Source organism: Macaca thibetana, chromosome 15, assembly GCF_024542745.1.
Source record: "Macaca thibetana thibetana isolate TM-01 chromosome 15, ASM2454274v1, whole genome shotgun sequence".
Classification (NCBI taxonomy): Eukaryota; Metazoa; Chordata; class Mammalia; order Primates; family Cercopithecidae; genus Macaca; species Macaca thibetana.
In genome coordinates this window covers 30659805-30686555 of record NC_065592.1, presented here as the reverse complement: position 1 = coordinate 30686555, position 26751 = coordinate 30659805, and the positions used below count along the sequence as shown (strand labels likewise).

The 26751-nt window shown below is 44.1% G+C and overlaps 1 protein-coding gene across 3 annotated transcripts in view; it reads right to left on the bottom strand.

Annotated features, from left to right (window-relative positions):
• EPB41L4B (erythrocyte membrane protein band 4.1 like 4B) overlaps nt 1-26751 on the bottom strand; it is a 150756-nt gene that overhangs the window by 41061 nt on the left and 82944 nt on the right. For all 3 annotated transcript variants that reach the window (XM_050759544.1, XM_050759542.1, XM_050759543.1), the window contains exons 16-17: nt 5353-5576; nt 2040-2158 (exon numbers count right to left, since the gene is read on the bottom strand). In XM_050759544.1, the coding sequence (XP_050615501.1) occupies nt 2040-2158; nt 5353-5576 (343 nt within the window). The remainder of the gene's footprint in view (nt 1-2039; nt 2159-5352; nt 5577-26751) is intronic.

Below are 26751 nucleotides of genomic sequence, written 5' to 3'. Positions count from 1 at the left end.
TTATCTGTACAATTATGTCACTCTAGCTTACTTGATTACTAATGCATTTCCTTTTTCTTTCTTTCTTTTTTCTTTTCTTTTTTTTTTTTTTTGGAGAGGGAGTCTTGCTCTGTCACCCAGGCTGCAGTGTAGTGGCAGGATCTCAGCTCATTGCAACCTCTGCCTCGTGGGTTCAAGCGATTCTTCTGCCTCAGCCTCCCTAGTAGCTGGGATTACAGGTGCCTGCCACCACATCTTGCAATTTTTATACTTATAGTAGAGATGGGGTCTTGCCATCTTGCCCAGGCTGGTCTTGAATTTGTGACCTCAAGAGATCCACCTGCCTTAGCCTCTCAAAGTGCTGGGATTATAGGCATGAGCCACCATGCACGCCAATTTCTTTGAGTGGAGGAGATAGGAAGGGAGTTGTAACTTGACCTCTAGGAATAACCCACAGGTGTCTCAGCTAGGCCTTCACCCAGAGCAAACCACTATTGTCAATGCCGCACCAGTAGTCATGGCAACTGCAAATCACTATAGAGCTTGTGGGTTCTGTGCTACACTATATGCTGTATTTCCTTGCAAAATATTTTTGGATTTTGCCAAACTCTGGATAAGCCCCCATTAAAACCATTTATTGTGTATACTGCAGAAGAAAAGTTGAAAACCAGGCAACTAAGAGAAAAAAGACCAATCGGGGCCACACAGTGCATTGGGTTGAATCCCTAGCAGCTAGGGTAAGCCTGCTTAATAAAGATTTGTTGACTGAACAGCTATCAGAGCCATCCTGCAGGAGGAATTCTCTCTAGCTGGCCATCACGGAGGGTGGTATAGAAAAAAAGTGAATAAGCAGGGCTTTGAAGGTTAAACCTGAAGTTGGGGTCCATTAGTAATCAAAGGAACCACAGGCCGCCCTGCTGAGGGATTATGGGAAAGGTCAGGGACGGGAAGGGCAGGAGGTATAACCTTCCCATGCTGCACAGGGCAGTTCTTCCAAATTCTTCCTATTCCCTCTCATAAAGGGACAAAGCTAAGCGTTAAAGTGGAAGAAAGGAACCATGAATGAAAAAGATTCTTCCTTTGGGGATTTAAAAAATTAAAATGTATGTACAACAGTGGTTCTCAACTGGGGAGATTTTGCCCTTCTGAGAACATTTGGCAATGTCTGGAGACATTTTCGGTTGTCACAACTGGATGGGGGTCCCTAGTGGCATTTAGTGTGTGGTGGCTGCAAAACACTTTACAATGCATAGGCCTGCCACTGCAAAAAAGAGTCATCAGGTCAAAATGTTGCTAGTGCCAAAGTTGAGAAATGCTGGCAAAGAAAACGAGGAAGCATGTTGGAGTGCAAAGGACACTGGATGGAGATTCAAAGGCCTTGCAACCTTGTGAAGGGCCATGTGACCTTGAGAAAGTCATTTCTCTTCTTCTGGTCTGAGACATTGAGAAGGTTGTCAAGGGCTGTGTAATCCTGAGAAAGTCATTTCCCTTCCTCTGGTCTGAGACATTGAGAAGGTTGAACTAAATGACCGACTGAATCCAGCAGTGGTATGTATCATTCTAAGATAAAATTTGGCTTTTATAAGGCTGCCCATTTGGATGTAAGAATAGGTCTAGCCAAAAGGGGGCCTGGCTTCTGCCCTGTCTCCTTCTCCCTCCCTATCTTAATCCCTCCCTTCCTTCCTCCTGCAAACAGTTACTGAACATCTACAATGTGCCAGGCATTGTCAGAAGGAGACAGAGGGCTAGAAATGGAAAGCGGTAAGTGTGGATGCTCCCTCTGGAGCTTTCGGTCTAGTAGGAGGGAGAGACGACTAACAAACAGATCTAGCCCGTTGGGCGAAACACTGGGAACGACGTCTAATGCTATAATTCACCCAAAAGGAAGGTAAGTAAATATTTGCTCCTAAAGGACAGACTGAACAGAAATGTCAGGAAAGATGGAATAGAGATCCCTCCAAGGCAAAGGCACTTGGTTTAGCAGGCAGGCTAGGGTAGTAATCAGAGGTTTGATGTTAGCACCAAGTCCATGGTCAGTGCCGAGCCCCCGCCCTTGGCACCTTGTTTATGTTGATGTGCAGAGGAGGCCAGGGTCCAGCAGCCTTCACAGTTTCCAGTTCCAGCTTCTTTAGATGGGCAGCGGCTTCACTGAACAAGGCAGGTGTTCCTGGACTCAGTTCTACAAAGCAGCCAGGAGAAATAAAGAAGGAAAGGTTGAAAGGATGGATAGATATAGGGGAAAAGGGACACTTGCCAGCACCCGATTCCCAGCACCCTTTCTGCTGGCCTCCTCCTCCTCCAGCAGCTCTCAAGCCTGGAGTACTCATCAGCTGACAGGGTATGAGAATATCTGAGGTCAAGGTTTCAAGGTCTAACTGCCCCACACATGAGCTGGATGCCCCTGGGTAAGTTGTTTTGCCTCTCTGACCCTCTGAGCCATTTAAAAATGAAAATAAAATTACTTACCTTGCAGGGTTGCTGTGAATATCAAATGAAGTCATTTATGTATAAATGCTTTAAAAATGGGAAAGCACCATGCAAACTGGAAAGATTGGTGTTCAGGCTAACGGGCATATAATGTGCCCTTAGAAGCCATGTTATGTTCCTAAAATCAAATCCAATGACTTTTATTTTTGTGCTACTTTGGATTTATTTGCCACTACTTCTCCTTCTAGCTTGAATTTACTCATTAATACATTAAATATTCATTAAATATTAAATATTCATTACATATTAAAACTTGTGCCAAGTATCATTAGCAACTGGGATCTGGGAGCTGAAAGAAAGAGGTGAACGAGACACAATTCTAATCTAATGGGGATGACAGACACATGTGGAGATATTCCGAAGAAGACCGAGACAAGGTTTATTTAACTGCTATAAGAGCAAGATGGAAGGTACTCCAAAGCCAAGAATTGAGGACGGGTGTTAAAGAACATTTCACTGACAAGCAAACATGCTAAGGGATGTGTAGGAGTTCACCAAGGTGGGGAAAAGTATTCCAGGCAAAGGGAACAGCAGGTGCAAAGGACAGAGGCGAGACCCAGCAGAGTATTTTGTGAGAAGAGAGTAGTTCCATGTAGCTAAAGTATGGTGAGGAGTGGAGGGAAGAATGAAGACCTTGGCAGGGGTCAGGATATGCAGGTCTGTGTACGGCCCTGCTCAGAAGCAAGGACTTTACCCCAGACAGTAAAGAGCTAATGAAAAGTCTTATGGCACGTGGTCAGAGTTATGGGGTGAGAACTATGACTTTGGCAGCTACTATTTGGAGATTGTCCTGGAGCAGGTGCCCGTTAGGAGGCTGTTATGGTTATCTAGATAGACAAAGATGAAGCAGGGACTAGGGCATGGGCAGTGTGGATAGTGATGAGGGACAGAGTTCTGATTCTTCAATACCAAGTGGGTGTCGAGTTTCCATTACCAGCTCAGCTGACACAGAGTTGTTCCCTGTGGCCCCAAGGTGAAGGTTGGATGGCTCATCCTGTCTCACCAGCTCACAGACTCACGCAAAATCAGAGCTGGAAGATTCCTTGGTCATCATCTCAATACCCTCTACCCCATTTCATGGATGAGAAAATTGAAGATCAAAGAGGGGACTCAGTTCAAGGGTGAGAGATAAAATCAAAGCCTCCACTTCAGTTCCTCCCTCCCTCCCTCCCTCCCTCCCTCCCTCCCTCCTTCCTTCCTTCCTTCCTTCCTTCCTTTTTTTTTTTTTTTGGAGTCTGGCTCTGCCACCCAGGCTGGAGTGCAGTGGCACCATCTCGGTTCACTGAAAGCTCCACCTCCTGGGTTCAAGTGATTCTCGTTCCTCAGCCTCCCAAGTAGACGGGATTACAGGTGCGCACCACCATGCCCAGCCAATTTTCATATTTTCAGTAGAGACAGGGTTTCACCATGTTGGCCAGGTTAGTCTAGAACTCCTCACCTCAGGTGATCTGCCCGTCTCGGCCTCCCAAAGTGCTGGGATTACAGGCGTAATTACACCCTCCACCTCCCAGTTTCAAGCGATTCTCCTGCCTCAGCCTCCGAAATAGCTGAGATTATAGGCACATGCCACTGCATCTAGCCTTCAGTACTTTTCAAACCACATTTGATAAACAACAGGTTCTTTCCCTCAGTTTACCAAAGATGAATTATTCGGTAACATATATTAAAAGTGAGTTTCTAGAAAAATAAAATAACTGACATGCAGAATCAAAGCCCATATTTTTATTAGATTTAAAAGATATAAACTCATTCTATCATATTGCTAACAGTATTTCTGGGCTGGGTATAGTGGCTCATGCCTATAATTCCAGAACTTTCAGAGACTGAAGCAGGAGTGTTGCTTAAGCCCAAGAGCTCAAGACCATCCTGGGCAACATGGCAAGACCCTGTCATAAAATAAAATAATAAAATTTCTGATTGCTCACTCTCTATTTTTGTGACTTCTCTTTCTGAGACCCATAACAGTGGACAGATTGGATCTATCTGATACCACTTTGCTGTCCAAATTGAAATGTCAAAAATGGGATAGAATGAGTTTTTCTATAATGAAGAAAGTAGAAAGTCCAGTCATCACTTCCCTCCCCTCTTTCTCTTTTCCATTGCTCAAGCCAGTGCTGGGTACTGCAGAGGCAGACAACTGCTAAGAAAGGAGGTGGAGGCCGGGTGCCGTGGCTCACACCTGTAATCCCAGCACTTTGGGATTTTTTTCCTCCAGCTCTTTTGTAAGGCACTAATGTATTCATAAGAGTGGAACTCTCATGACTTAATCACTTTTCAAAAGCCTTCACTTCTTGACCAGGTGTGGTGGCTCACACTTGTAATCCTAGTACTTTGGGAGGCCGAGGCGGGTGGATCACCTAAGGTCAGGAGTTTGAGACCAGCCTGGCCAACATAGTGAAACCCGTCTCTACTAAAAGTACAAAAATTAGCTGGGTGTGGTGGCACATGCCTATAATCTCAGCTACTTAGGAGGCTGAGGCAGGAGAATTGCTTGAACCTGGGAAGGGGAGGTTGCAGTGAGCTGAGATCGTGCTATTGCACTCCAGCCTGGGTGACAGAGCCAGACTCCATCTCAAAAAAAAAAAAAAAAAAAAAAAAAAAAAAAAAAAAAGAAGAAAAGAAAAGAAAAGAAAAGAAAAAGAAAGGATGTGGAGAACTGTGACCCTGTGATGAAATTGGAGTTGACTGGTAAGCCACAATCCCTAAAGTGCTTCTACTCAAATGCATAAGGCTCTTGTCTACTCTGGCCCAAACCTGGTAGCCCAGCATAACACGACCACCATTGTGTGCTGCACCACAAGGGTCTGTCTTAAGAACCTAGGGAAGTCTCATGCCCGGCAGCATTGCTCCCCCTTCTCCTGCCTTGCCCCCTCCATGCCTACTCACTTGTAAGGGACTTGCTGCTGGAGTTTGGGGACCTCAGAGGCCCCTCTTTGTTCTCCAGGGTCAGTGAGAGGCTGTAGTTTGAGTGGTGCTGGTGCTGATGCTGGTGCTGGTGCTGGTGGTGATGCCTTCCTGAAGCTGCGGTGAGGAACGGTGTGCCCCCATTCTCCTCAATGCCAAAAGGTAACCGGTCTGAGCTGCTGAGCACTGGGGAAGGGAGCGGGTAGCTGTGGAGGGTGACACAGTCAGGATTTAGAAAAGCAAAATGCCTTGCAAGTCCTCTGTGTACTTTCAAATATGTTTTCTAGGCATTAAACACTGAAAGAAATAAATTCAATAAATAGATCCATAGTTATTATGAAGTATGTACAATGGTAATATTATACTTAAAGAAAAAGAACAAAGTAGAAGTTTGTATATATCAGAGACTTTAAATCTTGTACCTTAAAGAAGTATTTGAAATTAAATGAAATAATATTTATTTCTTTTTTTAAAGGCATTCTCTAAATGAGAGGAAGAGGTAAAAACAATAATAAAAATCATTAGTAAATAATCCTATGACAAGATCATAATGTAAAGTAGAAGTCTTGGGGTCACTTTCCCTTCCTCTCTGTCACCCACAACATGCAGAAAGCTCCAGTTAACACCACTGCTACATCTTTTCCTTAGACAGGGTCTTGCTGTGTTGCCCAGCTGGAGTGCAATGGTGCAAACACAGCTCACTGTGGCCTCAAGCTCCCAGGCTCAAGTGATTCTTCCACCTCAGCCTCCCAGGCAGCTGGGACCACAGGGATACGACACCATGCCTGGCTAATTTTTAAAATTTTTTGTAGAGACAGGATCTCTCTATGTTGCCCAGGCTGGCCTCAAACTCCTAGGCTCAAGTGGTCCACCCTCCTGGGCTTCCCAAACTGCTGGGATTACAGGTGTGAGCCACTGTGCCCAGCTTACAACATCTTTTAATTCCAATGGATCACCTCCTTTTTTTTTTTAAACTAAGATTGCCCCATTTGAAGGCCATGTCATCTTCCACCCAGACTCCTGTAACATTCCTGCTGGCTCTCCCCGTCTCTGCTTGTTCCTTTAGTCCATCCTTCCCAGAGTAATTGCCAGAGTGCTATTCTAATTACATTCCAGACCATGGTCTCCTTCCTCAAGGAGCTTGAATATATCTCTAATAATAATAATTCTTTTTTTTTTTTTTAAGGCAGTGTCTCAGTCTGTTGCCCAGGCTGGAATAGTGGTGCCATCTCAGCTCACTGCAACCTCCACCTCCTGGGTTCAAGCAATTCTCATGCCTCAGCCTCCTGAGTAGCTGGGATTACAGGTGTACACCACCACACCTGGCTAATTTTTGTATTTTTAGTAGAGACAGGGTTTCAGCATGTCGGTCAGGTTGGTTTCGAACTCCTGACCTCAAGTGATCTGCCCGCCTCAGCCTCCCAAAGTGCTGGGATTACAGGCGTGAGTCACTGCACCCAGCCTAATACTAATAATTCTTAACCACTTTAAGACAGAAACCCCTTTGGAAATCTGGTGAATACCATGAACCTTCCCTACACCAACAAGCAACATTCTACATCCAATATCAGGTCCTCTAGAGCCTCTCCATGGACCCAGGTGAAGAGCCCTGGCTTGAAGGATAAAAGCCACAATCCTTTATGTGGCGCTGACAGCCCCCACCTCCCCACAATCTTGTCCCATTCTCTTTTCAGCCTCATCTCCTGCTACATCCTTCTACTTCACACCCTAACTCCTTCCCATCCTGATGCCTCTCACTTCTTGGTGCCTCCTGGAGTCCTTCCTCATCTGTCAACCCAGTGAAAATGCCCCTTCTTCCAGGAAGACTTCCAGCCTTCAAGACCCAGATAAAGATCCCTTCCTCCTACTCCCCCGCAGGGCAAATCCCTTTTTCTGCATCATTTCCGTGGTTCAGATCTCTACTGCCCACTCTTTCACTCTGCCTTCAAGGAACTCACACACCAGAGTAGGAAGCTCTGTGATTCAGTCACTTACAATCATACTAGAACAAACTGCTAAGAAAATGCAGAAGTGGAAGCAATCAGTTCTCCTGGGGGAAGGTGTTTGTAAGGGAAAGAGCATTCGGAGGAAGACAGTTCAGTTTTGCTGGACAATTCTTGACACAGAATCTTCTTTCTTATAGGAAGCCCCATTCCTTGTGTTTGTATGCGATTGACATTTCCTCCTCAGGGGCGGGCCTGAGACTTGAGCCTGGCCAATCAGAGTCCTGCATCCTTCTCAGGCGTGTGTTCTGGAATGTGATCCAATTAGGGACAATCAGAGTTTTCCCTAAGATTTAACACACGAAAACTGAAAGAAAGGGTCTCTCTTTCTTTGTGACAGGCAAGCAGGGCCTTATTGTGACTTTTGTGTGCCACAAGCCCTTTTGCCTTTGTCCATTTTCTTTCTTATTTTTTTTGAGATGGAGTCTCACTCTGTCGCCCAGGCTGGAGTGCGGTGATGCGATCTCAGCTCGCTGCAAACTCCGCCTCCTGGATTCACGCCATTCTCCTGCCTCAGCCTCCCAAGTAGCTGGGATTATAGGCCATGCTTGGCTAATTTTTTGTATTTTTAGTAGAGATGGGGTTTCACCGTGTTAGCCAGGATGGTCTTGATCTCCTGACCTCATGATCCACCCGCTTAGGCTTCCCAAAGTGCTGGGATTACAGGCGTGAGGCACCGTGCCCAGCCGCCTTTGTCCGTTTTCTTTTTTTTTTCTTTTTTGAGATGGAGTCTCGCTCTGTCACCAGGCTGGAGTTCAGTGGCACGATCTCGGCTTATTACAATCTCAGCCTACTGGGTTCAAGTGATTCTCCTGCCTCAGCCTCCTGAGTAGCTGGGACTAGAGGCGTGCACCACCACACCCAGCTGATTTTTGTATTTTTAGTAGAGACGAGGTTTCACCATGTTGGCCAGAATGGTCTCGATCTCCTGACCTCGTGATCCGCTCACCTCAGCCTCCCAAAGTGCTGGGATTACAGACGTGAGCCACCGCTCCCGGCCCCTTTGTCCGTTTTCTATAAAAATTAACTAAAAATTAAATTTCACAATTGTATAAAAGTAAATATGTTAATAACATATATTAAAACATTTTCCTTAACTGAAAATCCATTTTTTTCTTATTTTAAAAAATATTTAAAACCTTTTTGTGAGTCCCTGAAAGCATTGTGAGCCTAAGTATTGTGTGCCTACTGCGTGTAATGGGTAAGCTGGCTCTGGCTGTAAGGATGATGTAAGCTGGGGCTCTTCATGAGTGGAGTGAGGTGAACTGACTTCTGGGATATTTTGAAGCTGTAAGCAGGGTTTGCAGACCTGTCACTTGGGGACATTGGGAGGAGGTGTCATTGAGGACTCTGTTGCAGCTGCATAAGATAGTCCAGAAGAAATGGCACTATTTGTCCCCTACATTGTCCCATGAGCTGCATCTCTGACCCATCTTGGCTGCCTCCTGGAGACTTTGCTCAAGGACGGTTCTGTGAGCACACGCATGCATGTGTGTGCATGTGTGTGTGCACGTGTGTGTGCACGTTATGTGTGTGTAAGAATGTGGAAGAAGGCACGATTTTGGCTTCTGGGAATCACGATCCCTCCTCGCCTCTCCAGCCTGAAACACAATCAGAGTATCCACCCTCTTCATGCCCCATGGAGACAGCAAAAAGTGCCCTGAGTTGGAGCGGAAAAACTTGGGCTCAAGTCTTAGTTATGCCCCTATTTTGCAAGAGAAGCTTGGGCAGTCGCTCTGAGCCTCCAGTCCCTCAACTGTAACGTGAGTTGGGTTAAGTGATTTCTGGGCACATTTCTGGATCTGAGAATCATCCTTTCCCCCAACTGTTTATCCAGTACTTGCTGTATGTCTCAGGTACTGTGCTAGCTATTTTACAGAAAAGATTCCCTTTTTAAAACATGGAGACCTTTACCTGTTATATAGTAGGTGTTCCATAAATATTTGGTGGAAGGGAGAAGGGAGGGGAGGGAGGGGGAGGAAGGAAGAATGAAAGAAAGGATGGATTAATGAAGTTGTGCAGCTGCGATTTGACAACAGGTCTGTGGACCCCAAAGTCTGTTAATATTATTTTTCCTGTCTTGCAAATATGTTGAAAATAATATCTGTCCTAAGGAGCTGCAGAGACTGGGAGCTCAGAGCAGAGAAAATTCCCCTTTGCTTGGAAGGACTGGAGAGGGCTTCCCAACTGAGGGGCTCATCTTCCACCCTGCCCTTCTTCCTTGCTGCCACCAGCCTATTAAAGGTCTGACACCATCATTGTCTAGATGGGAGGAACAAATCAGAGAAACATCAAAAGGAAAAGATAGGCATACTAGCTGGATTTGAGAAAGGGAGAACATGGAGACATGGAAGGGTCAGAAAACTCCAAATTTTTTGAGCTTAGAGGACCAGGCAAATGGCATGTCATTAATAGAAAAAAATGAGGTGGAGAATGAGAGCTGCTTTGAGCAGAGAAAATTATGATCGAGCATCACATGGGTAACAAAGAGTGTGAGAATGAACACCCAAAGGGAAAGATGTCTTGTAGCAGAGATCTGGCGTACATTCAGGGCTGGAGGTGGAGTTGGAAAGCTTTGAGTAAGAGTTCCTGAGGGATGGCAAATAGATATCATCTGTCATGCCAGCTCCAATTGATTCTCACTCTCTGCTTGGAGTGCAAGATTCAGAAGGAGTCTGAGGTTGTGCCCAGCTCAGGGGGAAAGAGTGCTGTGATTGATTATTGATGTCTGCCATGGACTTGGAGGAGCACAGTGGTATCATGCATTTGTCTTTCCAAGTTAAAAGTGAGTGGTATTTAAAACTTTTTTATTTCAAGGAAACCCAGAGTGAAGAGTTAAAACAGTAAAAAGATATATATACAGGGAGTGAGAAAGTGCATTTCATAATATGTCAAATAAAATATGCATGTGTGACCTTCATCTTATAGCTACTTTGGAGAGAGGCAGAGAAAGAAACAAACGAAAAGAGAAATAGATGAGGGTCAGAGAAGCTGCCTGAAGCTGCCTGAATCTGCTCAGGTCAAAGGTCTTTCGAAGAGCAAAAGTTCCCAAGCAAGCAGTAGAATGACCTGGGTGCTTTCTCAGCTCACACGCCTGGGGAATCATCCTGAAGATTTTAACATGGAGAGGTTTTGTGGGGTTGCTCATGGCTTCATGGATTGTGCCCTGCGGAACTCCTGGAGATGCCACTCACAGACTACAATGTAAATGACATTCACTAGGTTGTGCATCTTCCTTCTTCATAGGGACCTCAGAGGTCAAGCCTACCCTAGAAGGTCCAGCAGTACTCAGGGACCTTGTCTAAGGCCCAGGAGTTGAGGCCAGCTGCACACTCACCATCCCCAGAGACTGAGGTTCATGAGACTCCTGGCATTCTGGAAAGGAGGTCCCACATCCTGGTTTTCAGGGTGGGTGACAGAGGACAGATGTAGGCTTCAGTCTCTGCTTTCATGAGCTGGCAGTTGAAAAGAAATCTAGTGTGGAAGAAGGGGCTGCTATGTGCCTAGCACTGTGCTAGGCGCTTTAATGGTTAATTTTCAGTTTTCCTGCAAGGAAGCTGCTGGTGCCCCCTTCTCTTCCTTTTTCTCAGGGGAAGACCCACTTCCCATTTGGCCTCCAACTCCAGAAAAGCTAGTGTTCCTACTGCGGCCTAGTCATAAGAGACTTTATTGCTTGCAGAACAAGTGAGGTCACAGGGGCTCTTCCAGCCCTGCCTAATCCCATATGTACCCCCAAGCAGAGCCTCTCCTCTCCCTGATCCTGGACTGCCGGACTACCAAACATGTGGTGTTCAGTCAATATTGGTGCATGCTGGGCCGGGCTTGATGGCTCACACCTGTACTTCTAGCACTTTGGGAAGCCAAGGCAGGAGGATTGCTTGGGCCCAGGAGTTCGAGACTGGGCAACATGGGGTGATCCCATTTCTACAACAACAAAAAACCCAGCATGGTGGCACACACCTGTGGTCCTACCTACGCAGGAGGCTGAGGTGGAGAACTGCTTGAGCCTGGGAGGTCCAGGCTGCAGTGCGATCCAAGATTGAGCCACTGTACTCCAGCTTAGGCAACAGAGTGAGACCCTGTCTCAAAAAGAAAAAATTGTTGCATATGGCATAATGGTATCCCCTGGAATCCACCGTCAGAATTGTGACCAATGCTGGGCATGGCTTTCTCTCAGAAACAAGGCTGAGTGGTCAAGTGCTCCAACAAGCCAATCACAGACTCTACAGCTCTGCCCCACTCTGAGCAACATAGGCTTTCCGGGGGAGCCCTGGGGATCTAATCCTGGATAAGAAATCACAGAATTTTAGAAATGGGGCCCCTCGGATATCAGCCAGTTCTGTGGTTTTAAACCCTGGATAAATATTAAAGTCACTAGGGGGAGGCTAGGCACGATGGGTCACACCTGTAATCCCAGCACTTTAGGAGGCCGAGGCGGGTAGATCACTTGAGGTCAGGAGTTTGAGACCAGCTTGGCCAACATGGCGAAGCCCCGTCTCTACTAAAAACACAAAAATTAGCCAGGCGTGGTGGTGGGCACCTGTAATCCCAGCTATTCTGGAGGCTGAAGCATGAATATCACTTGAACCCAGGAGGTAGAGGTTGCAGTGAGCCGAGATTGTGCCACTGCACTCTAGCCTTGGTGACAGAAGGAGCCTCTGTCTCAAAAATAAAATAAAATAAAATAACCAGGGGAAAACTCCTATACACTGCTGGAGAGAATGCAAAATAGTGCAGCCAGTTTGAAAAACAGCTTGGCAGTTCCTCAAAAAGTTGAACATTAGTTACCATATGACTGAGTGAGCCTACTTGTAGTATATGCCCAAGAGAAATGAAAACAGGTCCGTGCAAAAACTGACATGTGAATGTTCATAGCAGCATTATTCATAAGAGCCAACAGGTAGAAACACCCCAAATATCCATCAACTGATGAATGGATAGACAGAACATGGTCTATCCATACAAAAGAATATTATTCAGCCACAAAAGGAAATGAAACATTGAGCAGGCTATGACATGGATAAACTTTGAAAACACGATATGCTACATGAAAGAAGTCAGACACAAAAAGGCCAAGTATTATAGGATTCCATTTATATAAAACATCTAGAATAGACAAATACATAGAGATAGAAAGTGGATTACCGGCTACCTTGGAATAGGGAGGATGGCGGGCAGAGGGAAGGGGGAGTGACTGCTAATGGGTGTGAAGTTTCTTCTAGGGTGATGAAAATGTTCTAAAATTATATTGCAGTGATGGTTGCACAACTTGGTGAAAATACTAAAAAACATGAAGTTGTACAATTGATGTGTATCTTAATAAAGCTGATAAAAATATCACAAGGAGAGGTTTTGAAAAGTATCAATGCCCAGGCCCTTCCCCAGACTAGTTACACCATAATCTATCTCTAAATCCAATGTGTGGCCAGGGCTGAGAACCACTGCTATAGTAATCCAACCTCATTTTGCATATGGGGGGATGGGGGCTCGCTATCGGGAGGGAGGTGACCAGGTCACACAGCAGGTACCTGCCTGATCCTGGGACACAGTCCAGGACTCCTGCCTCTCTGCTCGCTGCCTCAAGTGCTGCCCATCTGCTGCCTCTTCCCATCTGTCTTGGCTTCTATTTAAGGCAGCAAGTGCACTCATCAGGAAAATCCAAGTCCTCCTCAGAACCCCCCAGCTAAGACATCCTTGTGTATGTATCTTGTCTTCCCAGCCATATAGTTAACTCTGTAGAAACAGAGACTGTCACATCACATGTTTTTGTGTCCTCCACTGTGTTAAGAAAAGCACTAAGCACATAGCAGTTGCTCAACTAACACTGGTTAGACAGAGAACAAAATGAAATATCAGTGCATTTGGTATGCATTTGAGGGCCAACTCTTGTGCCTGGTACTGTGCCATGCACAAGGGTAAAGACAAATGAGATGTTATCTTTGCCCTGTATTAGTCCGTTTTCACGCTGCTGATAAAGACATATCCGAGACTGGGCAATTTACAAAAGAAAGAGGTTTGATACATTCACAGTTCCACGTGGCTGGAGAGGCCTCACAATCATGGCGGAAGGTGAAAGGTACGTCTCACATGGTGGTGGACAAGAGAGAACGAGAGCCAAGTGAAAGGGGAAACCCTTAAAAAACCATCAGATCTCGTGAGACTTATTCACTACCACAAGAACAGTATGGGGGAAGCTGCCCCCTGATTCAATTATCTCTCACCAGGTCCCTTCCACAACTCTTGGGAATTGTGGGAGCTACAATTTGAGAAGAGATTTGGGTGAGGACACAGCCAAACCATATCAGCCTTCAAAGGGCTCACTGCTGCCTTGATACATGGGATAGGGGTGCCCAACCCAACTGGAACCAACAAGGAAGACTTCCTGCAGTAGTGATGCTTGAAGCAGGTCCTGGCTCCTGAAGGATGATGGCAGTGGCTGGGGGAGGGACTGCACAGGGTGGTCTGGGCAGAAGGCACCGCATGTGCTAAGGCCTGGAGTTGTCAAAGCATGCTAACTGGTGAGGGGACTTGCCTGAGCTCCACGTTGGCATAAGAGTGAACTTTCAGCTTTTATTTTTCACTTTTGGATTATGAACTCATCAGGAGTTTATGTATATATTGTGAAGTAAAGTCCTAACTTTTTCTGAAATGGAGAGTCAATTGTTCCAAGATCACCCAAAGAATCATTCACCCTTGCTCCATGAAGTTGCAATGCCATCTTCATATGTGTCCGCCACTTTCCTGAATGCTCTCAGATCCTTTCTTTGCTCCCCTGTGACTTACTCTGTTTACAGGAAGCTTTACTTCTCAGGCTCCCTGTCCTCTGGCTTTTACATAGGTTTGGCCAATGGGAGGCACTGACATGGACTGGAGGGTGAACACAGGAGACAAGTCAGGGTGTTTCTCCCTCATTTCTTCATGCCTCTGGTGATGTTTCCGAAAGCAGCCATGAGTTCTCTGCGGCTCCAGCTCCCACTAGACTGGCTTCCTGCTGCCTTAGCTCCTGGGTGCTAGAACACTGCCTTTGTCCCTCCAGCTCTAGGAGTGATAAGCAGGTTCTGGTTGTTGCTAATTTCTAGGTTGCCTCGCTGTCCAATTAAGTTTCTTAGTTTTTGCAGCCTTTGTATAACCAATTCCCTGAATTAAATTCCCTCTGTAAGAAATGCCTAGAGTAGTTTCAGTTTTCTGGATTGCCCATTACTTGTAGACAATATAAACCTATTTTTGGATTCTTCATATTTTTTTGTTTTGTGACAGACACGGTTTCCCTCTGTTGCCCGGGTGAGAGTGCAGTGGCACAATCACAGCTCACTGCAGCCTTGAATTCCTGGGCTTAAGCAATCCTCTTATCTCAGCCTCCCGAGTGCCTACAACTACAGATGTGCACTACCACACCTGGCTAATTTTTCATTTCTTTTGTAGAGACAGGGTCTCATCATGTTGCCCAGGCTGGTCTCAGCTCCCGGCCTTAAGCAATCCTCCCACTTCTCATCCTAAAGTGCTGGTATTACAGGCATGAGCCTCTGTGCCCGGCCTCTTCATACTTTTATTGTTCTACTTATCTAACCCTGTATCAGATTGTCTTAATTACTTTTGTTTTTAATATATACATGTATATGTGACATTATAAATCTTATTCTCTTTCTCACATCATTTTTCTTTTTTTTCTTAGCTGTTATCACATGTCTAGTCTTCCAGATTCCTTTTGTGATAGTAACTTGAATTCTTCAATTCTTGAATTCCAGAATTCAAGTTACTTCCAGAAAATCCCACTGGAATTCTGATTCAAAGCATTACATATTATGGATTAATTTGAAAGAATATATTCATAAGGAACATATTTCTCTCCATTTACTCAGATCTTTTAAAATGTCCTTCAGTTAGAATTTTTAAACTTTTTCATTAAGGTATAGAGCATAACTTTATTCCTAGGTATTTTTCAGTTTTGTCACAATTGAAAATGAGATCTTATTATTACATATCCCCTAATTTTTTTTTTTTTTTTTAGACGGAGTCTTGCTCTGTCATCAGGCTGGGGTGCAGTGGTATGATCTTGGCTCACTGCAACCTCCAACTCCTGGATTCAAGCAATTCTCCTGCCTCAGCCTCCTGAGTAGCTTGGACTACAAGCGTGCACTACCATGCCCAGCTAATTTTTGTATTTTTGGTAGAGACGGGGTTTCACCATGTTGGCCAGGATGGTCTCGATCTCTTGACCTTGTGATCTGGCTGCCTCGCCTCCCAAAGTGCTGGGATTACAGGTGTGAGCCACCACGCCTGGCCCGTATCCCCTAAATTTTAAATGACTAGATAGATATACAAAGCTGCTGACTTTAGGATATTTCTGCCTCTGACCACTTTGCACAACTCTTATTGGTTGGAATTCACTTGGATTTTAAGAAGAGAATCACATGAATTTTGTTTCTTCCTCTCCAGTAGTTATTCCTAATTTTGTTTCCTTGGCTTATTCCATTGTTAAGGTCTCCAGAATAATACTGAATATCAGCAGTTATCCTTGTCTTATTTCTGAAGTTTATATATTATCTAGTGTTTCACCAGTAAATGTCAGTTTCTGACAAATTCTACTTATCAGGTTAGACAGTCCTTCTACTCTTAGCTTACCACAAGTCTTGAAAGATTAGCACGACTTATTCTCAGCAAATCTGTGTTGTTCCTAAGTGAACACTGCTTCCTTTACTAAGTGCTTATAAAAGACTCTGTTCTCAAACCATCCTCGGTATTGCAATCCAGCTTATCAGTCTGGTTTCTGGAATTCATTTTCCAAAAAAATTGTCCATCTACTCATCTAGCATTTTCCCAAGACTTTTTCAGAGGTATTGATGCTGCCTCAGCAATGACACGTGGAAATTTTCTCAGTGTTTTGGGAGACCATTTTTCTGAGCCTAAAGACTTGAGCTAATCAAAAAGCAGTAAAATATTTCCTGACTATGCTTTCTCTTATCTTGGACTTCAATTTCTTCTGTTTGTTCTCTTCACTCTCTGCAGTTAGCACAGTGACTAGCTTCCTTGTTGAAAAAGAAAAAAATTGAGTAGCTCTGCTTCAGCCAGTTAGTCTCACGTACCATCCTCAAAACTGGGTGTCATTAAATTGCTCATCTTTTTGTTCCAACCAAAGTGAGCATCTACAAAACTTTGGAGTCCTTAAAACAAGTTCTGTGCCCCTTTGTTTTTGATCATATGTTCCACCTTCCTACTCTTTAAAATACTATTACAAATTGTGGGTTCATCTGAGAGGCCTGTAAAGCCTTTCTCTTTCCGATTATTTTTGCTTTCTAAATTCACAGCCCATGTAAAAAATATTCCCTTTTAAGTCTATTTTCTTTGACATTTTGAAATTGGATTTTCTAAACAGTAAAATATATATATGTTGTGATTATTTCACATTGCATACCTGTTTCAAAACATCTCATATACCCCATAAATATATACACCTAATATGTACCCACAAAAAATAATTTTAAAAAAGAGTATCAACAACAAGAGAAAGAATATGTGAGCCCTGGATTTCACTCATTTCGTGTTAATGATTCTGAGATGTCAGGGTTTTTTTCTTCCATGGATCTTGTTACTTACACATTTCCAAGGCACTCCTCCTTGCTGACCAGAATTTACAACAGTAATATCTGCAGTGTTTCTTCTACTTCCTAAGTAACCAAATCATCAGCCAGTCAGGCCAAGAAATCAACAGATTCCACGCCTTTAACAGAATACCCATGTCTGGATGGTCAAGAAGTCCTCCATAGGTATGGTGCCAGCTGATGCAGTAGGAAATGCAATAAACATCCCCTATCCAAAGTCCCCTGCATCTCATCTGGATTGCTCAGTGCACACATATCAAGTGCTGCCTGAACTCGGACTTACTCATGAGCTGTTTATGTCACGTGTCTTAACTCCAAGTTGGGGTTTCTGGCGGCGGGATCGGTGTCTATGCAGCCCACACAGCAGACTCACAGGTAGCACACAAGTTCTCCACACACCTTCTGGAGGAGCTGGTTGGGACAAACTAGTTCCTATTTTACTTTTAGCCTCAATAGGGACAACTCCATATGCCTAATCAGAACTAACACATCAGGGATAAGCTGACAAGGACCTCAGTAGAGCTTTCCAACTGGTAAGCCTCAGAAGGGTTGCAAGTGGGCTGAACCATTTATTCTCCCAGTCCTTGGAGTAAGTGGACAGGACATGGGGAGCCTAGAGCTTCAAGCAGTCTTGTCTGCCTGTCCCAGCGTGCTACATATCACTTTCTGTGTGTGCCAAGGACAAGAAAAAGTCAGGAAGCCCTGCCACTAGTCCATACCCAGTCCATTCGCCTGGAACTGTGGCTCTCCAACTGGGACTCTCTTAGCAGAATTCACTCAAGTAGTGTGTTTTTATAGCAGATGGTGTCAGCCAGAATCATACCTCCTGACTGAACACCAGTGCATTAATCATGCTCTTTAAATATTCACAGAGGAAAAAAGCCCAAAAGCTAACATTTTTGAGTACCCAGTTAACATAGTTAATCTTCCAACAACCATTTGAAGAAAGGACAAGAGGAGCAGAAAGACCAAGGAGCTTTCCTCAAGTCACACAGCTAGTAAATGGCAAAGCTGGGATTTGAACCCAGGTAACCTGGGCTCTCTGAATTGCTAGACAATATTGCTTCGCCATGTGTTTGAAAGGAGCAATCTAATGACAAAAAAGGAACACGCATTGGCACTTAGCTTTGGCTTTGCTGCTGTTTGCCTATGTGACCTTAGGTAACTCACTTTACTTATCTGGGTGGCAGACACTGCATTTTTGGACATTAAGCATTCGTATGCCAGGAACTACAGCTCAATGATATAATTTGATCTGTGCCATGTCCGACTGAGAGATGAGAGAAAGTACAATTTACTCATTCTGGTTTCCCAAATAGCTGTCGCTTATTTCAATTTTAATTTGGTAGAGACTAAACAGACTGATACATTGTTACATGTTCTTATTGAATTCAGGGAAAGCATACTATTTGGCAGCAAGTACAATATGTATTTGAAACACTGTACTTTTTTCATAATGGATTTTCAAAGAAAATTGTATCGACATCTTAGAAGTGTGATACATTATGAATGTTGCATCTATTAGGGATGATTTCTTACAGCAACTTAGTGGTTTTATTTCTTAAAAAAAAAAAAAGTCTAGTGAGAAGGTTGACTCTACTTCATCTTTCTCTTCAGAAAAGGTTAAAATTGGCCTTTTTTAAAGGTTTTCTCTTCAGAAAAGGTGGCTCATGCCTATAATCCCAACACTTTGGGAGGCCAATACAGGTGGATCACCTGAGGTCAGGAGTTCAAGACCAGCCTGGCCAACAATCAGGGTGAAACCCCATCTCTACTAAAAATACAAAATTAGCCAGGTATAGTGGTGCACGCCTGTAGTCCCAGCTACCCAGGAGAATGACGTGGGAGAATTGCTTGAATCTGGGAGGTGGAGGTTGCAGTGGGCCGAGATTGCACCACTGCCCTCCAGCCTGGGTGATGAATGAAACTCTGTCTCAAAAAAAAAAAAAAAAAAAAAAAAAGAAAAAGAAAAAGAAAAAGAAATGGTCAAAATTGCATTTTTTGGGGGGTGTAGTTTAGATTCCTTTATAGAGACTAATTGGCACAAAACTTTTCCAATTTGTATTTCGTTCAAGAAATGTTCCAAACAATCAACTTTGCAAGCAATTCTGGTGTTAGCACGGTTGATGTATGAACCCATGCTAGATGGGGAGCTCTTGATCTGATGATGATTAGCTACCTGGAGCCAAGACGGCATCTTCTGTGACATACCAGCACTGCAGAGAAGCACAGCAGATGTTTATTCACTTAGTTTTAGTGCATTACATTTTAATTCTCCTTAGGTAATTTATCAAATACCCATTCATAAAAGTTTCACTTTGGTCATGAATTCCCTACTTGTTCCTAACTACATTATGTAGTCTCTGCAAAACTGCAGAGTAACATCCCACATCCTAAGGAGTGACAAGAGCCTGTGGGGTTCAGTAGTTCCCGGGTCTGAGTCCTGTGTGAGGTAGGACAGGATATGTGCTTCCATCTTTGAGTCTCAAATTTTCTTTCGCCAAACACCTGTCAAATGATTTCAATAAATAGGTGTAAGCAGGTCCTGACATTTTTCTTCCAGAAAGGCTGTTTTGTTGTGATGCTATTCTTGCTAGGTTTTGCAATGGCTTCCTCATTGTGTGTGTGTGCCTTCATAGGTGTCATGTGTGTGCATTCCAGAGAATTACTATTTCATGAGTTGGTTTTTGCTCAGAGGCTCATGACCAAGTTTATTCAATATTTTTCTCGTCTAAAGTAAAAACAAAACAAAACAATACAAATATAGTCATTTTCCCTTACAACAGTCACTTCTAATAAGCCGAACTTTCCCTTCTGGGTTTCTTTCTTTCTTTTTGACGGAGGATCGCTCTGTTGCCCAGGCTGGAGTGCAGTGGTGCGATCTCGGCTCACTGCAACCTCTGCCTCCCAGGTTCAAGTGATTCTCCTGCCTCAGACCCCCGAGTAGCTGGGATTACAGGTGTGTGCCACCATGCCTGGCTAATTTTTGTATTTTTAGTAGAGACGGAGTTTCACTATGCTGGCCAGGCTGGTCTCAAACTCTTGGCCTCAAATGATCTGCCCCACCTCGGCCTCCCAAAGTGCTGGGATTACAGGCATGAGCCACTGTGTCCGGTCACTTCTGGGTTTCTCACAGATTTTTTTTGTTTTGTTTTTTTTTGCCTCTCATTTCTGTGTTCCTCTGCCTTTATTCTTTGTTTTTTCAGGCGGCAAAAGCATTAACAGACTTGCCCCTCACTACTTCTTTAAATACATCCTCAAATGGTATTATATGAGAGCCCCCAAAGGGATAGTAAGACAAAATAATCATTGTCACGAAAGCTCAGCTGTGAGTGTAAAATACTGTCCACATAGCAGATTCTTTGTCATCCTATGCACTCTGACAGAGCTACGGCAGACTCAGGAATAAGCTGGGAAGTGTTACTTTTCCACTCCCCAGACGCCATCCGGCTCACTGAATGAATGAAATTAAAACATTATTCATCCCGGAATGTAGTTCGGGTTAGATGAATAAGATGCATAATCTGTTAAGAGTAGGTTTTAGACATTCTAATTGCACAAGACACCAGTGTGAGCCAGAGTTGGAGCTGAACACTGGGTACGTGTTTCTAGGGTAATACAGATGAGGATTAATTTATTTTGGTATTCGTTAGTGCTTAAAAATCTCATCAAATGATCCTCTCTCTGTTCCCCAATTCTTGCAGGTTTTTCAGAAGTTTCTATTATGAACATTCTTAGTTCATAATAAGCCTCCGAAGCCGTAACACTGATATGAATTTTAAGGGCTTGATGGTTTAATTGCCTTTAATACAGTGTCCGTTATTCAGCCAGGGAATGAAGCTGGTTGAGCATTAGCATAGCAACACCTCTTGCTTTTGAGGTCTCAGTGCAGAACGTGGATGTTTAAACCATTCACCATTCAGTAGGGGACGATTAGCTAGGTTTCTGTGGGTTTCTTATAACATGAGCCTACAGGGATGTTCCTCTAATTATTCTAATCCTTTTTTAGTGGATGGCCTAGACTACAGCAGTTTTACTATTTTAAATTCTGCAGCCTTTCATCCAATAAAACCACAGGTGACTCTTGGGATGTGGCCGTAATTTTAGATCTAATACATTGGAATTTTAATTGTAACTAGAAGTACATCCATCCTTCCTTGGTCAATGCACCAGGGAAATTCATGATGTCTGGGTGGGTATCTAAGAAGCCTGAGTGGAAAGTTCTCAATACTCTCCCAAACAGGAAAGGAAACACAGATATTAGAAATCAATTCCTTTACCTTTGCTATCTTTATGTTGCCCACATTCCCTTTTTCAGCTCTGCAGGGCAGTACCATGCTGATTGTTACCTGAATTTCTGGAAACCTACTTTTTTTTTTTTTTTGAGACAGAGTGTTGCTCTGTCACCCAGGCTGGAGTGCAGTGGTGTGATTTCGGCTCACTGCCGCCTCCACCTCCCAGGTTCAAGCGATTCTCCTGTCTCAGACTCCTGAGTAGCTGGGGTTATAGGCATGCGCCATCAGGTCCAGCTAATTGTTAGCATTTTTAGTAGAGATGGGGTTTTACCATGTTGGCCAGGCTGATCTTGAACTCCTGACCTCAGGTGATCCACCCACCTCGGCTTCCCAAAGTGCTAGGATTACAGGCATGAGCCACCACACTTGGCCTGGAAACCTACTTTCAAAAAAATGTCTGGTAAATATCAACTCATCCAAGCCTTTCCTTTCTTCACTATTATAAATACTAAGATGACATGGTTAATTGTACTTCATCAGCCTGATCTTTATTAACGAGCATGACTCAAGAATAGGGGTTTCAGATGGTTCACAGAAAACATATAATAAACGGTGTTTAGAAAGACAAAAATGTGCATAGCCTTGTTCATAGAGAAATGTAATTAAAACAGAAATTCTGGATTTTACCTATCAGACTAAGTTAAAAAAAAAAAAAAAGCTAGCAAAGGCTATGATTCGCTTCCTATGAGGTCACAGAGACACTGTCATAATTGCTGGGGGTGCCTGTGGGCTGCGGGGAGCATAAACAGGTGGAATATATTTGGAGAGAAATTTCATTAGACAATATCCAACTTAAATATGCACATACCTTTTGACCAGGATGCTACTTCAAGGGAATTTATTCTACAGGTAGATTTGTTCAAGTGCACAAACACAAGGTACAAGAATGGCAGCAGCACTGAAACTTGAGGGAGTTGATGCAGCTTAAACGTCCATCAATATTGATTGGTAAAATAAATATATGCTCTTTATACATGGAGTAGCTCTAGATTGACAAAGAGAAATGCTAACAATGTTTGCTTCCAAGGAAAACTGGGGAATAAGAAGATGGAAAGGAAAAGTAACTTCCAGTTATTTGTGTTTGATTTTTACTACTGTTTGTATTACCTATCTTAAAAAAGGCAACATGCCAGGTGCAGTGGCTCTCCCCTATAATCCCAGTATTTGGGGAGGCCAAGGCAAGAGGATCGTTTGAGCCAGGAATTGAGACCAGCCTGTGCAACATGGCAAGACCCCATCTCTACAAAATTTTTTAAAAATGTACCCAAGCATGGTGGTGCATGCCAGCTACTCAGGAGGCTGAAGTGGGGGGATCACTTGAGCCCTGGAGGCCGAGGCTGCAGTGGGCCATGATCGCACCACTGCACTCCAGCCTGGGTGACAGAGAGAGACCGTGTCTCAAAAAAAAAAAAAAAAAAAAAAAAAAAAGAAAGACAAAATGGCAACAAAGCACAGTGGTTCCCTTTTATTACTAACTTTCCACTCAGTCTCCTAATAGTTAAAATCTTCCTCCAATTCATCTAAAATGAAATCCCAAATTAGACAAGGAGGGAATGGAGCAGACGCTCTGTTTCAATTCTCCAAGCCTCTGAGTCCCAATCGTACCAACAGAATGGACTCTCAGCCATCTCACCAATTCTTTACTCTATGCCAATTCTGCCATGTGCAGATGGGAAAGCATTGTCCACATTCTGCCTGGACAGTTATTTCCTAGTATTCTTGGACAGAAATACATTTCTATTTCTTTTTTCTTTCCTCAAAAGATCCCCATGGTGTTTCTGCTCTGAGTTTGTTAGTTTCAAAGAGACACGTCTTTATATATGTGTTAATGCTCTTCCATCTGATCTTTCCTTTGGCACCAAACACCCCTTTCCCTTGCTAAACTTAGAATATGCATCTCAAGCCATCAATCTATTAGATATACCATTTCTTGAACTAGACTTTATTATTATTGTTTTTTTAGATGGAGTCTCACATTGTCACCCAGGCTGGAGTACAATGGCATGATCTTAGCTCACTGTAACCTCCGCCTCCCTGGTTCAAGCCATTCTCCTGCCTCAGTCTCCCAAGTAGCTGGGACTACATACACATGCCACCACGCCCGGCCGGTTTTTGCATTTTTAGTGGAGATGGGGTTTTACCACGTTGGCCAGGCTGGTCACGAACTCCTGACCTTGAATGATCCACCCGCCTCAGCCTCCCAAAGTGTGGGATTACAGGTGTGATTCACCACGCCCGGCCTTGAGCTATTTTGAATCTCTTTGGCCTGTTTCCATCCACATGCACAGCTACGACCTTACATCTCAAAACCCACTAAAAATTTTTACCAGCTAGCGTCAAACACTGTGCTGCGCAAAATGTCTTTTCTATATCATGTCATTTATTGATAATTCTCTTATCAGTGAGATGTTGGTAAATTCCATCTGGGGATGAGGAAAATGAGGTGTCCAGAAGAAACTGGTCAAAGGTCCCATGGCTAGTAAGTGGCAAAGCTGGGATTCAAACTGTGTGAGATTCCAAAGCTTCCACACTTCACCTAATCAGGCAACTATGGGGCTCTTCTCCCTTGATAAAACCAGACCACCACACTGTGGACCCTTTAATCCTTCTCTCATCTGGCTGGCAATGTCTTGCCATTTTACTTCTGCAAACTTCCACCTGTTTCCCAATCATGGGCTCCAGTCTTAGCCCAGGTGCTTAGACTGGTGTATACACACGCCCTGTCCTCCAACGGCTGGAATTCACCAGTCTCTTGCTTCTGAAGTGGGGAGGGAGGGCAAGAACACAGACTTGGTTTGATAGATTGTAGGGGACAGGTTAATGATGAAATTAAAGCCATATAAAGAACCAGTAGAATGCTCACATTCTTCTGCTTCACCTTGGGCCTAAGGAAATGCAAAGCTTTGCTGAGCAGACAGATCTAGTTACTTATTATGATGCCTCCATCCATTGACTTAACATCATGACTATTAAAAAAAATAAAAATAAAAAACCGGTTGACCTCTACTGAGAGTTAAAATTGAGGCATTATAATAATAAGGATGAACATACAAGCAGAGAAGTAGCTTTGCTTTCCCAAAGAGAAAAGCAAACCTGGACTGCCCACTTCAGACTGTCCTGGGCTGTTAAAACGCAGGGTCTGGGGTCTTACCACTGACCATTTAGAATGCAGCAATCCATATTTTTAGTAAGTTGTCCAAGCCATTCTTTGGCTCCCTAATTTTGGGAGAAGTGGGCCTATTTGCAGAACTATTGAGGATTTCTTTTGCTAAGGCTGAGCTGATTGTCTATTTTACATGTTTGTCTTTTGATACCCCCAGAGTTTCTTAAAATGTGCCATTTCTCACGTGCAAGGGACCTTTAACAGTGACTTGCTTTTTCTCTCTGCCCCCTTACGCTTCGCCTCTGCATCTGTCCACTGCCTCCTGTAGCAAGACAGTGGAAGCAAATGACCCCGGACCAAAGTAGGGTATTTTCCTGGTACGTTTGGAAGACTTGGTCAGCCAGGGAATTGATTTAGAACTCTAAGTTTGAGAAATATTGATCCAAAGGGATCAATATGGCTGTTCAGGGAGTTCTTTGATGAGCTAAGATTTTAAAGGACTAGTTAAAAGCTGTAAAGTCAAGGGCAAGAAAAAGGCTCTGTCATTACTTGTGTTCAGAGCGGGACACAGGAGGCTGCAGTCACTGACCTGGAAGGATGGTGCAACATTAACAGGCAAGGAGGACTAAGGGGAATTCCCACACTGTCCTTATTCCTCCGTCTTTGTGGTTAAAGAGAACCACCTTCAACAGAAATGGTAGACCAATAAATAGGCAAAAGGGTTTTGAAGACCAAGGTAATTAATTACCTGGCAGGATTTAGAGATTTCTGGCATGAATTACATCAATCAAATGACAACTGTCAGTACACTGTTGGATGTTTCGAGGGACCACAGAAACATGAACAGATGATAAACCAGTACATACCTGAGCTTCACAATGTAAAAGTTAATTCCATTAATTATGGAATAGTGAGTATGGTTTTGCTGTCAAGTAATATTCCAGAAAACACTGTTCACTTGTGAGCTCTTTGGAAGGAAGGTCCATAGAGTGGATCGTCTCAAATACGCAGTGGTTCATTAAGAATAATGCCCAGGCCGGGCGCGGTGGCTCACGCCTGTAATCCCAGCACTTTGGGAGGCCGAGGCGGGCGGATCACGAGGTCAGGAGATAGAGACCATCCTGGTTAACAGGGTGAAACCCCGTCTCTACTAAAAAATGCAAAAAATTAGCCGGGCGTGGCGGCGGGCGCCCGTAGTCCCGGCTACTCGGGAGGCTGAGGCAGGAGAATGGCGTGAACCCGGGAGGCAGAGGTTGCAGTGAGCCGAGATCGCCCCACTGCACTCCAGCCTGGGTGACAGAGCGAGACTCCATCTCAAAAAAAAAAAAAAAAAAAAAAAAAAAAAAGAATAATGTCCAATCTCTGCTTCTCTGAAAATGGGACCACTGCTGAATGATGCCTGTGTGGACAGGATTTTTAGACTTGGGGAGGGGTGGTAAGGTGTGGGAGAGGGTTACTAGACCACTGGAGGGGTGTGTGTGAGCAGAAGGCAGTAAACAGCGTAGATCACAGGTGATGGAGATGAACAAGGTTACCAGCCCTGGTGTGTGTGTGTGGGAGGTATGGACAGTTACGACTGGTGGTGGTGATGGTGGAGGGAACATGGTTACCAGGCCACACTGGTGGGGGTGTATGGACAGTGAGCTACCTACCGGTGTGGTGGTAATGCAGATGGACAGGGGTTACTCGATGGCTAGAGGGAGTGGATGGGTTTCTGGGTGAGCAATTCGATTTCAGTGGAGTGAACTGTTCAACATTATCTAGCAGTCTCATGGAGATGTGGATCCCCAGGGTTGCAAATGGTGGGATGAAAGGTGAGAGACAAGAGAGCACAGCAGTTGAGACCACAGGCTCTGAAATACAGGCTGCTTGGTTAAACTCTAAGCCTGAGCTTCCTATGTATGAAAAAGAGGATATTACCCATCTCACAGAATGGTCAGGAAGTGTAAGTGACACATGCAGAATGCAAGGCCTAGCATTAGATGACCAGCCCCTATATATTAGTGCAGATCAATGTCTACCTACCGGGGGTTTCCAACGTCACGTGGCTGGACTTTCTTCTGCCCTGTACAGCATGATACCAATGCCTCAAATAAGAACACAGTTGACACACTGAGTAATATTCAGATGGTGAAACTGAATCTAGAAGTCGCATGGTGGTCAATGTCCTACGCACAGTACGATGCCCCCATACTGGATAAGGTTGTTCAGATATCTTCAGACCAGCCCAGAGATGATGTGTTATTGCCTGTTATCTGGTTAGACATCACCTTTCAAATGAATGTGGAATAATCCATTTGCTGAGCAGACATTCATGGAGCACCTGCTCTCTGTCAGGGGCCAGGCAACAAAGGCAAGTACGACACAAAGCTCAGGCTGAT